General features: G+C 39.8%; 1 protein-coding gene across 1 annotated transcript in view; it reads left to right on the top strand.

Annotated features, from left to right (window-relative positions):
• Positions 1 to 10,642, top strand: part of LOC309650492 (uncharacterized protein) — a gene marked incomplete at its 5' end in the record, with an annotated part of 40,159 nt that extends 29,517 nt beyond the window's left edge. The window contains one exon of the mRNA XM_082478438.1: positions 8,842 to 10,642. Within this exon, the coding sequence (XP_082334564.1) occupies positions 8,842 to 8,876 (35 nt within the window). The 3' untranslated portion in view covers positions 8,877 to 10,642. The remainder of the gene's footprint in view (positions 1 to 8,841) is intronic.
• Between the last annotated feature and the right edge of the window lie 3,651 nt (positions 10,643 to 14,293).

Raw genomic sequence — 14,293 nt, 5'->3', positions numbered from 1 at the left:
TATTACTTATTTATTATTTATATTTTGGCTGTGTTGGGTCTTGGTCTTCGTTTCTGTGCGAGGGCTTTCTCCAGCCGCGGCAAGCGGGGGCCACTCTTCATCGCGATGCGTGGGCCTCTCACTATTGCGGCCTCTCCTGTTGCGGAGCACAGGCTCCAGACGCGCAGGCTCAGTAGTTGTGGCTCACGGGCCCAGCTGTTCCGCGGAATGTGGGATCTTCCCAGACCAGGGCTCGAACCCGTGTCCCCTGCATTGGCAGGCAGACTCTTAACCACTGCGCCACCAGGGAAGCCCTGAGCACATGTCTTTTACCTGCTTAGGTGTGTTTATTCCTAGGTATCTTATTCTTTTTTTAAAGAAATTCACGTTCTTTTATTTATTTATTTATTTATTTATTTATTTATTTATTTATGACTGTGTTGAGTCTTCGTTTCTGTGCGAGGGCTTTCTCTAGTTGCGGCAAATGGGGACCACTCTTCATTGTGGTGCGCGGGCCTCTCACCATCGCTGCCTCCCTTGTTGCGGAGCACAGGCTCCAGACGCGCAGGCTCAGTAATTGTGGCTCACGGGCCCAGTTGCTCCATGGCATGTGGGATCTTCCCAGACCAGGGCTCGAACCCGTGTCCCCTGCATTGGCAGGCAGATTCTCAACCACTGCGCCACCAGGGAAGCCCTCTTATTCTTTTCGATGTGATTGCATATGGTATAGTTTTCTTAATTTTTCTTTCTGACAACTTTGGGTTTTGTTTTTTCTTCTTTTTCTAATTCCTTCAGGTGTAGTGTTAGGTTGTTTATTTGATATTTTTCTTGTTTCCTAAGAATAAGCTTGTATCACTGTAACTTCCCCCGTGAACTGCGTTGGCTGTGTCCCATAGATTTTGGATCATTGTGTGTTCATTTTCATTTGTCTTGGGTATTTTTAGAATCCCTCTTTAATTTCTTCAGTGTTCCTTTCTTCCCCGTTTATTCCCTTCATCTGTGACGTGAGGACTATCTTTAATATTATGTTTGGATTTCTTTCAGTTTTGTGTGAGTGTGTATGTGTGTGATTATTTAAGTTGCTGAGCTCTTAATTTCACATGGACACTACCAACCATGCATTGTTACCCTCCTCCCCCACAGTTACTGAATTTGACCTTATATTTTACATCTACTTGTTTTGTGTGTCCCTTAACTTCTTATTGTGAATATAGATGGTTTTATTTCTGTTTTCTTTCATCCTTCCTATTAGCTGTGTACATGGTTGATTTACTACCTCTGTTGAATATTTGCCTTAAGCAATGAGGTTTTTCCTTTAGTAAATTTCCTTTCCTAATTTTTATGTTTCAGTCGTGGCCTTTTCTTTTTCACTTAGAAAAGCCCCCTTAAGATTTCTCATAAAGCTGGTTTGGCGATGCTGAGCTCTTTTAGTTTTGCTTCTCTGTAAAACTTTAGATCTCTCCATCAAGTCTGAAGGAGAGCCTTGCTGGGTAGAGTATTTTTGGTTATGGGCTTTTCCCTTCCATGACTTTAAATATACCGTGCCACTCCCTTCTGGCATGCAGAGGTTATCCTGAAATGTCAGCTGATAACTTTATGCAAGTTCCCATGTTTGTAACTTGTTGCTTTTCCTTTGCTCCTTTTAATAGTGTCTTTTTATCTTTATTTTTTTTGCCATTTTAATTACAGTGAGTCTTGGTGTGGTCCTCTTTGGGTTGATCCTGTTTTGGCCTTACTGTGTTTACTGGCCTTGGATGTCTGTTTTCTTTCCCAGGTTATGGAAGGTTTCAGCTCGTATGTCTTCAGGTAGATTCTACACTGCTTTCTCTTCCCTTTTGCTTCTGGGACCTGTATAATGCAAATATTAGTACACTTGATGTTGTTTCACAAGTCTGTTCAACTTTCCTCTTTTCATTTTAATCTATTGTTTTACCGTTCATCTTCAGTGATTGCCAGTACTCTGTCCTTCAGTTTTCTGATTCATTCCTCTGTATCATTTAGTCTACAGTAGTTTCCTTTTAGTGTATTTTTCATTTCAGTTATTGCATTCGTCATCTCTGTTTTGTTGTTCTTTAATGGTCTAACTCTTTTTAAAAAAACTTCTAACTTCTTGCTCTGGTCGTCCATTCTTCTCCTGAGTTCTCTGATCATCTTTACCGTCATTACCTTGAACTCTTTCTTGAGCAGATTGGCTATCTCCACTTCACTTAGATCTTCTTCTGAGTTCTTATCTTGTTCCTTCATTTGGATCGTGTTTCTGTGTCACCTCATTTTTCTTAACTTGCTGTTTTTATTGCTATGTATGTAGTAGGTTCGTTACATTTCCTGACCTTGGAGAAGTGGCCTTTTGTAGGAGAGGTCCTATGTGTCCCAGCAACCCAGTGTCCCCTGGTCACTAGAACTATATGTTCTAGGTGTACCCCCTATGTGGGCTGCTTGGGCTCTTCTGTTGTGGTGGGCTGACTACTGTGGGTGGTCTGGTAGGCTTGGCTGCCCCCAGGCTGCTTGTTTGCCAGGCTCTGCCTTGTATGGAGGCTGTCTGTGCTGCTTGGTGAGACTAAATCATAAGGCAGCTGGCTGCACAACTCTGGGGGACACCAAATCTAGTGCTGGTTCACTTATGGGTAGAACTGCAGTCCATGTGATATCAGGGTTAGTGCCCAGTCACTGGTCCTGGGGCTATGCTGGCTACTGGGAGGAAGAGACAGGTCCTGAGTTCTGGCTGCAGGGCCCAGGAGTTGCAGAGTTGGTGTTGGATCACTGTTCCTGACACAGCTATCTGCAGGGTCTGGGGTGTCCCTAATCTTGTGTTGGCATTCTGATGGGCAGGGTCAGGACCCAGCTGAGTCCATGGCTGCTTCTGGCCTGCAAGTGAGTGTTCTGGTCACACAGGCTGCTGGGCTGTGGTATTCCTGGAGCTGGTGTGTGCCTGTTGGTGTATGAGGCTGATCCCAATGCTAGAGCAGGTTTGCTGTTGGGTAGGTCCAAGCTCCATCCAGTCCCTGTGCAGTTATCACCTGCCAATGGTGAGGCTGACTCCAAGTCCAGAGTAGACTCACTTGTCAGAGGGGCCAGGGACTCTGGGGCTGGTGCCTGTCCACTGAGGAGGCTGGTCCTGGGGCTTTTGGTGGCTGGGCCCATGTCCAGGGGCAGCTGTGCATTGAGAGGGTCTGAAGGCAGCCTGTTTGCCGGTGGGTGGCGCTATGCCCCTGCTCAGTTAGTTGCTTGGCCTGCAGCATCCTAGTACTTGTGTCTCTAGTTTGGTGGAAATGGGTAGGGGTAGGTCCTGAGGCTAAAAAGATAGAGAGAAGATTCTCAAATTATGCTTGCTGGTACCAGTGTCCACGAGGTAGAAGGAGCTCCCCCGAATGGCTGCTGCCAGTGTCTCTGTCCCTGAGGCTGTGCTGTAGTTGCCTCTTGCCTCTCTGGGAGACTCTCCAAGATCAGGAGGTAGGTGTGACCCGGGATCCTTTCAAATGACTGACTGCTTCTGTTCTGATTCTCGGATCATGTGGGATTTTGTGAGCATCTTTTAAGAGTGGAATCTCTATTTCCCACAACCCTCTGGCTCTCTGGAAAATAAGCACTACTGGTCTTCAAAGCCCAACTTTCTAGGAACTCTTCTTTCCAGAACAGGATCCCTGGGCTTGAGAGCCTGATGTTGGCTTCATATCCCTTGCTACCTGGGAGCACCTCTGCAATTGTAATTATTCTCCCATTTGTGGGCCACCCACCTGGTGGTATGGGTCTTGACTCTATTGAGATTTTGCCCTTCCTTCCTGTCTTGTCGAGGCGCCGTCCTTATGTCTTTAGCTGTAAAACATCTTTTACGGTAGGTCCCGGTCTTTTTCATCAATTGCTGTTCTGTAAACTGTTGTGACTTTGGTGTCCCCATGAGAGGCATCAAGCTCTGGGTCTTTGAATGCTACCATATTGGACAATCTGTCCACTTCTTTCTTAAATCACATTATTTAATTTTTCTTAGTATCTTATTTGATTAGCGACAGTTTGAAATTTATTATCACTCATGTTTACTTCGCCTGTTTAAAGAAATTGAATAGTGCATTCATTCAGTTTGAAATGAAGGTAGTGGCCGGTGAATTTCCATACCTCAAAAATCAAGGATAGGACAAAAGCCTTTTCGACCTGTGTTACCCTCAAACTCTGCACCCCACCCCAGCCTGGGGATTAACCTCTTGCACCCATGCTCACTTTCTGTTTTTGGACCGTTAACCATCATTGCATCTGTATGTGTGTTGACAAAGTGAACTCTAGTCTTTCCAGTTTTTGAGTTTTGTTTTTTGGTTTAGGGAAGAGTCCTAGTATGAATGTACATTTACTGGTCTGCTGGAGTTCATATATAAACCTGTCAAGCACATTACTAGAATTGGTATTGCTTGTATATACACTTTCATAAATTTTAGAGACAATGGTAGAACAGAAGTGAATTGTATTTCAAATCCCACAATATTTTCACACCATGAAAACCCTTCCCTGTTTAATATATTTGTGTGTAGTTTATCTTTATGCCCATACTATATTTCCCAGAGATGGGTAAGTGTTATGTTTCTTGCTAGCACATTTACCGTATTGTTCAAAGTCAGGCGTTTAGTGGTTTTAGCATGATCCTATTTCCATGAACTCGCAAATACAAGACCTTCTCTCACACTGTCTTTTACTCCCTGCTGTTTTATATTGCCCTCCTAATTCTCAGTCCTGGTCTTTCTTTATGTTCTTCATCAACCTGGATAGGTTATACTATTTTCTCCCTTATTCAAGACCAATAGAATAGAATAGAACACCCAGAAATAAACCCTGATATATGGCCATATGATTTTTGACACGTTGCCAAGGCTTTTCAAAGTAGAAAGGATAGTATTTTCAACAAATGGTGCTGAGAAGTCATGTTGTCAACATGCAAAAGTAGGAAGATGGACCCATACCTAACATCATATGCAAAAATTAATGAAAACGTATCAAGAAACTAACTATAAGACCTAATAAAATAAAAAGTCTTATTAGAAGATACAGGACAAGGGCTTTATGACATTGGATTTGGCAGTGTTTTCCTCAATATGAAACAACAGAACAACAAAGGTACAGCTAACAAAACAATTAAAAATGTGCAGTACATAATTTAAAAAAAATGTGTATCAAAGAAATGTAAACGGAATAAAATGGCAACCCACAAGATGGGAGAAAATATTTGAAAGCCATGTATCTGACAAGAGATTTCTATTCAGAATACACAGAGAATTCCTATACCTCAATAAAAAGCAAACACCCTGTTTCAAAAATGGATAAAAGACTTGAATAGATGGTTCTTCAGAAAGATGTACAAATGACTAAGCACTTGAATAGATGCTCCATATCACTAAATGCATGTTTATATATTTGTGTGCATGCATACACACACAAATACACAAGCAGAAAACAAGTACTGGTGAGGATGTGAGGGAGTTGGAACCATTGTGCTATGACAGTGGGCATGTAGAATGATACAGCTGCTTTGCAAAAGAGTATGGCAATTTTTCAGATATTGAAAAATAGAATTACTACATGATCCAAGAATTTTACTATGAGGTATACCCAAAGGAATTGAAATCAGGGTCTTAAAGAAATATTTGTACTCCAGTGTTTAGAGGAGTAATAATCACAGTAGCTAAAATATGAAAGCAACCTAAGTGTTCATCCACTAGTTCCTGGATAAGCAAAGTGTGGTATACCCATATAACACAATATTATTCATCCTTAAGAAGGAAAAGATCTAGGAATATGCTACAACATGGATGAATCTTGAGGAAATTGAGCTACCAAAAATGCCATTTTTTGTGACTTTAAGTGAGTCATAACAATACTACTACTTATTTCAATTATATGGGGTACTTAGTGTAGTCAAAACCATAGAAATTGGGAGGGTAATGATGCTTTTCAGGTGGTTATGGAACAAAAAGGAAAGTTATGTTGAAAGGATACAGAGTTACAGTTTTAAAACGTAGAAAAGAATTAGAAAGATAAATGGTGATGTTGATCGCCCAATAATATGAATGTATTTAATATCACTGAATGGTGCACTTTATAATAATTAACATGTTATATTTTATGTTATTTGATTTTACCAACATACACAATTGGGAAAGAATGTAATATCAGGAAAGGGAGTGGACCTGGGGTAGAGCAGAGAGTAATCAGAAGGGTGAGACCCTGCATATGTTGAAGAAGAAGAACTGAGAGTCTTCATTGGCCAGAAGAGACTTTATAAAAAAAAATTACTCTGAGGGTGTATTAAATAGATATCTATGGGTGTACTGCTATCTCCCATGGGTTATCTTAAAGAGTCTTTAATAAAGTCCATAAGGCTTGCTGAGGCTTTTTTAAAAACTGGATTCCCTAGGAGATATTTAGATGGTGGTACTTAAGTCTATGTCTAGGTTGACAGATTTTGCAGGGAAGACGAACTTGAGAACAGTGGAGGTCCTGAGAGTGTAAGTACATGGAAATTAGAAAAAAATAATAAAGGGAATTAGGAAAACTGTGGACTTCGAAGGTCATGTATTAGTGAGTCAGTCCTGAGGTTTCTAAGGATTTATATACACAGTTGCTATTTGGATTACTTGTTGATAAAGATAAGTGGAAAAACTAGAGTCGTTTCCAAGTGTAGGTAAGATATAATGAGAGGATGGAGGTAGAAAGTAGGGAGGCCCAGAGAGAAGTGGGAATGTCATATTGGGCCAAGATGGTGGTAATATCCAGCAGAACAGATGGTAGGGCAGACTATGGATTCATCTTTTTTATTTCGGCTCCCCACCTCATCCTTAATAATTCTTTGGGAATATTTCATGGCTCTGTGATGCAGGTACAGAATTCGAGTGAGGAGACTGCACCCTCAGTGTCCAGCTGTCTGAGTCCTCAGTGTGCTTCAAATGATGGAGAACTATTGCTTCTTTATGAGAAGAGTTAGTACCTCGTAGCTAAGCTTAAGCTGGAGCTTATGCAATATTGATTCCATTTTATATATACTGTTGGCATGGAGGTTCCTCCTCCTCTTTTCTTGACCATTATGAAATGAATCTATATTTCTCAATATTTGGGTATATCAGGTAAATACATTAAGTAAAGGAATCTTATATATTGCTCCCTGCATAGTTTGCTCTTTCTTGTTTCTCTTTTCTCTTTACTAAATTAGCACAGGGAGAGACCTTGAAATGTTCTAATCAGGAGAGATTAGAACATCATATTTCTAGAGAGGTTGGTTGGACAGAGCAGGGGTCCCAGTGAAAATCAAAGCTTCTGTTTCTACTTGGAAGTGTACCTGTATAGAGTAGAGGGCTCCAGGAAATATCCTAGAATATTCCAATGTCCCTGCAGGAGATCATTAAGAGAGGTAGGATCTGGTACCAGATCAGTGTACTATGCCATGTTTGTCAGTCATCTGATGTGAGATTCTCAGAGCCAATCCCATATGGTAGGGCTGAGTGCAGAGTGATGAAGAACCTGTGAAAGCCTTTGACTTCATGTTAAAGATGAAGCTCTGATTTCGGGGAGAATTTTCTTACCTGACTGAATGTCACCCTTCTGTGGTGATGAGATTCTGTGCTTTACCTCCGTTGATGACCACTGACTGAAAATCATTAGAGAGTCATGTCTAGAAAGCATTCTTTATTTAATTCCTTAAAGAAGAAAACATAGAAAATATTTTTATCCACTTTCAAATTGAGGATCAAGGGGAATGACATCAGTGAAAATGTCAGAGTAAGGAGCTCTGGCTTGTGTCCATCCTCAGAAACACTGACATACGTGGTGCAACCTGTCAAAATGATCTTATCAACACATGTAAGTTTTCTTTTCTTTTCGCCCTGTAGATTTATCTTTCATTGAAACTCTGCTTACTACAGGATGTGGAGAATAAACAGGGAAGTAGAAACTGTATTTCCTGATGAGAGAATCACTAAGTCACATTAGCTATTCTGAGCTACGTCTTACTCACCGTGACTGTAATTAAAACAAACAAACACTTTTTTTTTGATAAGTCAGTTCTGACATTTCCTCGTTAAAGACATGGTAACATGGTAACAGATACAGACTTAGACATTTGCCTGCCTCTGTCTTTCCGATTCTTGTGGTCTTAGGTTATAGGCCCAAAAGGTGCCCTGCCGCATCATCTGGTAGCTCAATTTTTACCTTTTCAAGCAGGTCCATTCAGTTTTCGTTAGTGCTGTTACCACTTTACATTCCACCAGCAGCTAGAAGGTACAGAGTTCTCTAAAAGCCCTTTAGCATTTATCGTTTGTAGACTTTGTGCTGATGGTCATTTGACTGGTGTGAGCTGAAACTTTTTGGAAGTTGGATTTGTATGTGGCTAATAATTCCTTATACTGAGTTTTAGGCATGTCCTTTTTTTTCTTTTCATTTTTTATTTAAAGAGTGACTACAACTTCCCTCTTCATATTGACTTCTTGAAACATTTGTCATGTGTTGAATTTTCTTACCTATTCCCGACACCAGGGCATTTTTTGAGGACAGGTGTCATTTACAGCCCTGCAGTCCTTGTGACTATTAAGCAACCATTAGCACTTGGTTTAAAGCTGCTGTTGTGGGGAACAGCCACAAGGCGGCAGCATTATTATGTTCTCAACTCTTGTTACTAGTGCAAAAGAGTCTTCCTGGAGGTAGTGTTCCAAGGCTGTCAATTAGAGAGGAATGTGCTGAGACAAGTCCCCAGAAGTTTATGTCTCTTTACTTCTGTTTGTTTTTTAAATTTAATTTCTATTTCTTATAGTACTAAATTTGATTAGAGTGTTGTGGTTTTCTGGCTGTACAGAATCTGCTCAATGATTCACACATATGTCTGTTCATCTTCAGATCCTGTTACCATGTATGTTGTTAGTGAATGTTGAGTAGACCTCCCTTGGTATTTGGTAGGTGTTTTGTCATTATATATTTTATATGTATTGGTGACTATATAATTCATATAGTTTATATACATTTAACATACATTAGTATATGTATGTTAGCCCCATAGTCCTAATTTATCCATCCTCCCACCTTTCATTTTGGCTAACCATTAGTTTGTTTTATAAGTCTGTGAGTGTCTTTTTCTGTGGAAATGTGTTCATTGGTAACAATCTTAAGATAACATGTATACGTGATATCATAGGATATTTGTCATTCCCTCTTGACTTACTTAACCTAATATGATTATTTCTAGGCTCATCTGTAGTCCTGAAAACAGCATTGTTCATTGTTTTCACGAAGCTACTATTCCGTTCTGTCCATATACCACATTTTCTTTGTCCATTCATCTGTTTATGGACCTTTTTTTTGCTTCCATGTCTTGGCTATTTCAGTATTGCTGCACTGCACATTTGCCAGTCTCCGTCTTTCCGATTCTGGTGGTCTTAGGTTATAGGCCCAAAAGGTGCCCTGCCGCATCATATGGTAGCTCAGTTTTTACCTTTTAAAGCAGCTCCGTTCAGTTTTTGTTAGTGCTGTTACCACTTTACATCCCACCAGCAGCTAGAAGGTACAGAGTTCTCTAAAACCCCTTCAGCATTTATAGTTTGTAGACTTTTTGCTGATGGTCATTTGACTGGTGTGAGCTGAAACCTTTTTGGACATTGGATTTGCATATGGCTAATAATTCCTTACACTAAGCTTTAGGCATGTCCTTTTTTTTCTTTTCCTTTTTTTTTAAAGAGTGACTACAACTTCCCTCTTCTTATTGAGTTCTTGAAAAATTTGTCATGTGTTGAATTTTCTTGCGTATTCCCTACCGCAGAGCATTTTTTGAGGGCAGGTGTCATTTACAGCCCTGCAGTCCTTCTGACTATTAAGGAAACATTAGCACTTGGTTTAAAGCTGCTGTTGTGGGAAACAGCCACAGGGCGGCAGCATCATTATGTTCTCAACTCTTGTTACTAGTGCAAAAGAGTCTTCCTGGAGGTAGTGTTCCAAGGTTGTGGATTAGAGTGGAATGTGCTGGGACAAGCCCCCAGAAGTTTATTTCTCCTTAGTTATGTTTGCTTTTTAAATTGAATTTCTATTTCTTATTGGAGTAAATTTGATTAGAGTGTTGTGATTGTCTGGCTGTACAGAATCAGCTCAATGATTCATACATATGTCTGTTCATGTTCGGATCCTGTTACCAGGTATGTTATTACAGAATGTTGAGTAGACCTCCCTTGGTATTTGGTAGGTGTTTTGTCATTATATATTTTATATATATTGGTGACTATATAATTCATATAGTTTATATGTTACAAGTTTATATACATTTAACATACATTAATATATCTATGTTAGCCCCATAGTCTTAAGTTATCCATCATCCCACCTTTCATTTGGCTAACCATTAGTTTGTTGTATAAGTCTGTGAGTGTCTGTTTCTGTGGAAATATGTTCATTGGTAGCAATCTTAGGATAACATGTACACATGATATCATAGGATATTTGTCATTCCCTTTTGACTTACTTAACCTAATATGATTATTTCTAGGCTCATCTGTAGTCCTGAAAACGGCATTGTTCATTTTTTTCCCGAGGCTACTATTCCATTCGGTATGTATACCTCTTCTTCTTTGTCCATTTATCTGTTGATGGACATTTTGTTTGCTTCCATGTCTTGGCTATTGTAAATACTGCTGCAGTACACGATTTTCCATCCTGTGTCGTTTTTTTTTTTTAAGATTTTTTTTTAAATTAATTAATTAATTTATTTATTTATTTTTGGCTGTGCTGGTTCCTTGTTTCTGTGCGAGGGCTTTCTCCAGTTGCGGCAAGTGGGGGCCACTCCTCATCACGGTGCGCGGGCCTCCCACCATAGCGGCCTATCCCGCTGCGGAGCACAGGCTCCAGACCCGCAGGCTCAGCAGCTGTGGCTCACGGCTCCAAATGCTCCACGGCATGCGGGATCCTCCCACACCAGGGATCGAACCCGTGGCCCCTGCATTGGCAGGCATACTCTCAACCACTGCGCCACCAGGGAATCCCCATCCCGTGTCTTTTTGATTCTGACTTTCACAGGTGAAAAGCCCAATAGTGGGACTTCCGGATCATATGGTGACTCAATTTTTACCTTTAAACGCGCTGCCATTCTGTTCCTATTATTGGCCGTTACCAGTTTACATCCCACTTAGACCGAGAGGTTTCGCTATTCTCCACAACTTCTTCAACATCTATTGTTTGTAGACTTTTGGCTGATGGTCATTCTGACTGGTGTGAGGTGATACCTTTGTGTAGATTGGATTTGCATGCGTCTCACATTTCCTGATGTTTTGCGTTTATCAATGTCCTTTTCACTTTTTTTTAAGATTGAGCGAAACTTACAACTTCTAACTGCCTTCTTGAAAGATTTGCTGCGTTTGGAATTTTTTGGCCATTCCCTTCCCCAGGACATTTTTTGAGGGCATGAGTCATTTACAGCCCTGCAGTCCTTGTGAATATTAGTGACCATTAGCAGTAGATTTAAAGCTGCTGTTTGAGGAAACGGCTTTAGGGTGGCAGCATTTCTACGTTGCCAACTCTGCTTGCTAGGGAAGCAGAACCTCGCTGCAAGTTGTGGTTTTAGGTTGCAGATTAGAGTGGAATGTGCCAGGACAAACCCCCATAAGTTTAACCTCCGTAATTCTTGTCTGTCTCTTTAAGTTGTAGTTTTTATCAGAGCAAATTTGATTGAAAAATGTCTTTTTTTCTAGGTGTACAGAATCTTGTTCATTTACACATATACCTATATCTATTGATCTTTGGGTCCTTTTCCATGTAGGTTGTTACAGAGTGTTGAGTAGACCACTCTTGGTATTCCATAGGTCTTTGGGGATTATATATTTTATATGTATTAGTATATGTGTGTTAACCCCAATATCCTAATTTATCCATTCCTCACACCTTTTCTTTGGCTTAACCATAAGTTTGTCTTCTCAATCTGAGATTGCCTTTCTCTATGGAGATATGTTCATTTTTATGAATTTTCAGATAACATAAGGGACATCATAGGGCATTTGTCTTTCGCATTCTGACTTACTTCACGTTGTGTGATTATCTCTAGGCTCATCTGTGGTGCTGCATATGCCATTCTTTTATTTTTTTCCGTGACGGATATTCCATTCTGTCCATATACCACTTCTTCTTTTTCCATTCATCTGTTTATGGACCTTTTTTTTGCTTCCATGTCTTGGCTCTTTCAGTATTTCTGCACTGCACATTTGCCTGACTCTGTCTTTCCGATTCTGGTGGTCTTAGGTTATAGGCCCAAAACGTGCCCTGCTGCATCATATGGTAGCTCAATTTTTACCTTTTAAAGCAGCTCCATTCAGTTTTCGTTAGTGCTGTTACCACTTTACATCCCACCAGCAGCTAGAAGGATGAGAGGTCTCTAAAACCCCTTCAGCATTTATAGTTTGTAGACTTTTTGCTGATGGTCATTTGACTGGTGTGAGCTGAAACCTTTTTCACGTTGCCTTTGCATGTGGCTAATAATTCCTTATACTGAGCTTTAGGCATCTCCTTTTTTTTCTTTTCCTTTTTTTTTAAAGAGTGATTACAACTTCCCTCTTCCTATTGACTTCTTGAAAAATTTGTCATGTGTTGAATTTTCTTGCCTATTCCCTATCCCAGGGCATTTTTTGAGGACAGGTGTCATTTACAGCCCTTCAGTCCTTGTGACTATTAAGCAACCATTAGCACTTGGTTTAAAGCTGCTGTTGTGGGATACAGCCACAAGGCAGCAGCATTATTACGTTCTCAGCTCTTGTTACTAGTGCAAAAGAATCTTCCTGGAGGTAGAGTTCCAAGGTTGTATATTAGAGTGGAATGTGCTGGGACAAGCCCCCAGAACTTTATGTCGCCTTACTTATGTTTGCTTTTTAAATTTAATTTCTATTTCTTCTCGGAGTAAATTTGATTAGAGTGTTGTGGTTTTCTGGCTGTACAGAATCTGCTCAATGATTCATACGTATGTCTGTTCATCTTCGGATTCTGTTACCTTGTATGTTATTACAGAATGTTGAGTAGACCTCCCTTGGTATTTGGTAGGTGTTTTGTCATTATATATTTTATATGTATTGGTGACTAAATAATTCATATAGTTTATATGTTATATGTTTATATACATTTAACATACATTACTATATCTATGTTATCCCCATAGTCCTTATTTATCCATCCTCCCACCTTTCATTTTGGCTAACACTTAGTTTGTTTTATAAGTCTGTGAGTGTCTTTTTCTGTGGAAATATGTTGATTGGTAGCAATCTTAGGATAACATGTATACATGATATCATAGGATATTTGTCATTCCCTCTTGACTTACTTAAGCTAATATGATTATTTCTAGGCTCATGTGTAGTCCTGAAAACGGCATTGTTCATTTTTTTCCCGAGGCTACTCTTCCATTCGGTATGTGTACAACTTCTTCTTTGTCCATTTATCTGTTGATGGACATTTTGTTTGCTTCCATGTTTTGGCTATTGTAAGTACTGCTGCAATACACGGTTTTCCATCCCGTGCCTTTTTGATTCTGGCTTTCACAGGTGACAGGCCCAGATCATATGGTGACTCAATTTTTACCTTTAAACGCACTGCCGTCCTGTTCCTATTATTTGGCCATTACCAGTTTACATCCCACTTAGACCGAGAGGTTACGCTTTTCTCCACAACTGCTTCAGCACCTATTGTTTGTTGACATTTTTTTTCACACACACACAGTGTATTTTATTTTTACAAGAGATAAATAGACTGACACTAAGCATTGTACATGGATGACCACAACAAAAGCAACAATGATTGCAGTTACCAAACCTGAAAGACACTCATACTATGTCATAATATTGACATTCAGTCCAGTAATCCTCCACTGTAACAGCTCCTTTACTTTGCAGTGAAAATTGATTTGTATATTCTTTGCCTCTGAGTCCTTGTGGGATTTTTTTTTAAATTCAGACAGAAAGTCACAAAAATTATACTCATCCTCATCAGTTCACTCAGTCCCATGTAATTAATTTTTGTTTTCATCTTGATCTTTCGTTAGCACTTTTTTGAGTTCATCAGTTTTTCATTAGAGTTCTGAAAATGCTTATTCATTCAGTTCAGCAGTGCAGTCAGTTACCAGAAACTTGTACTTGTCAGAGTCTTTTACATGAATTTCTTAAAGATGAAACCCTTTAATAGGAACATATTTGCCAAAGCATCAGAGTACACCCAGAACTGTCTGTAAATGAGAAAAGACTTAAAAATGACCACAGTTAAAGATTTGATGAAAGTTCATAATAATGCAGTTGACAAGAAAATTAGTTATTTCTGAGATATACATTTTAAAGTA

Source organism: Balaenoptera physalus (assembly GCF_965194825.1).
Source record: "Balaenoptera physalus genome assembly, contig: SUPER_1_unloc_24, whole genome shotgun sequence".
Taxonomy (NCBI): domain Eukaryota; kingdom Metazoa; phylum Chordata; class Mammalia; order Artiodactyla; family Balaenopteridae; genus Balaenoptera; species Balaenoptera physalus.
The sequence above is the reverse complement of the archived record's forward strand: the minus strand, read 5'-3'. Positions and strand labels throughout refer to the sequence as shown.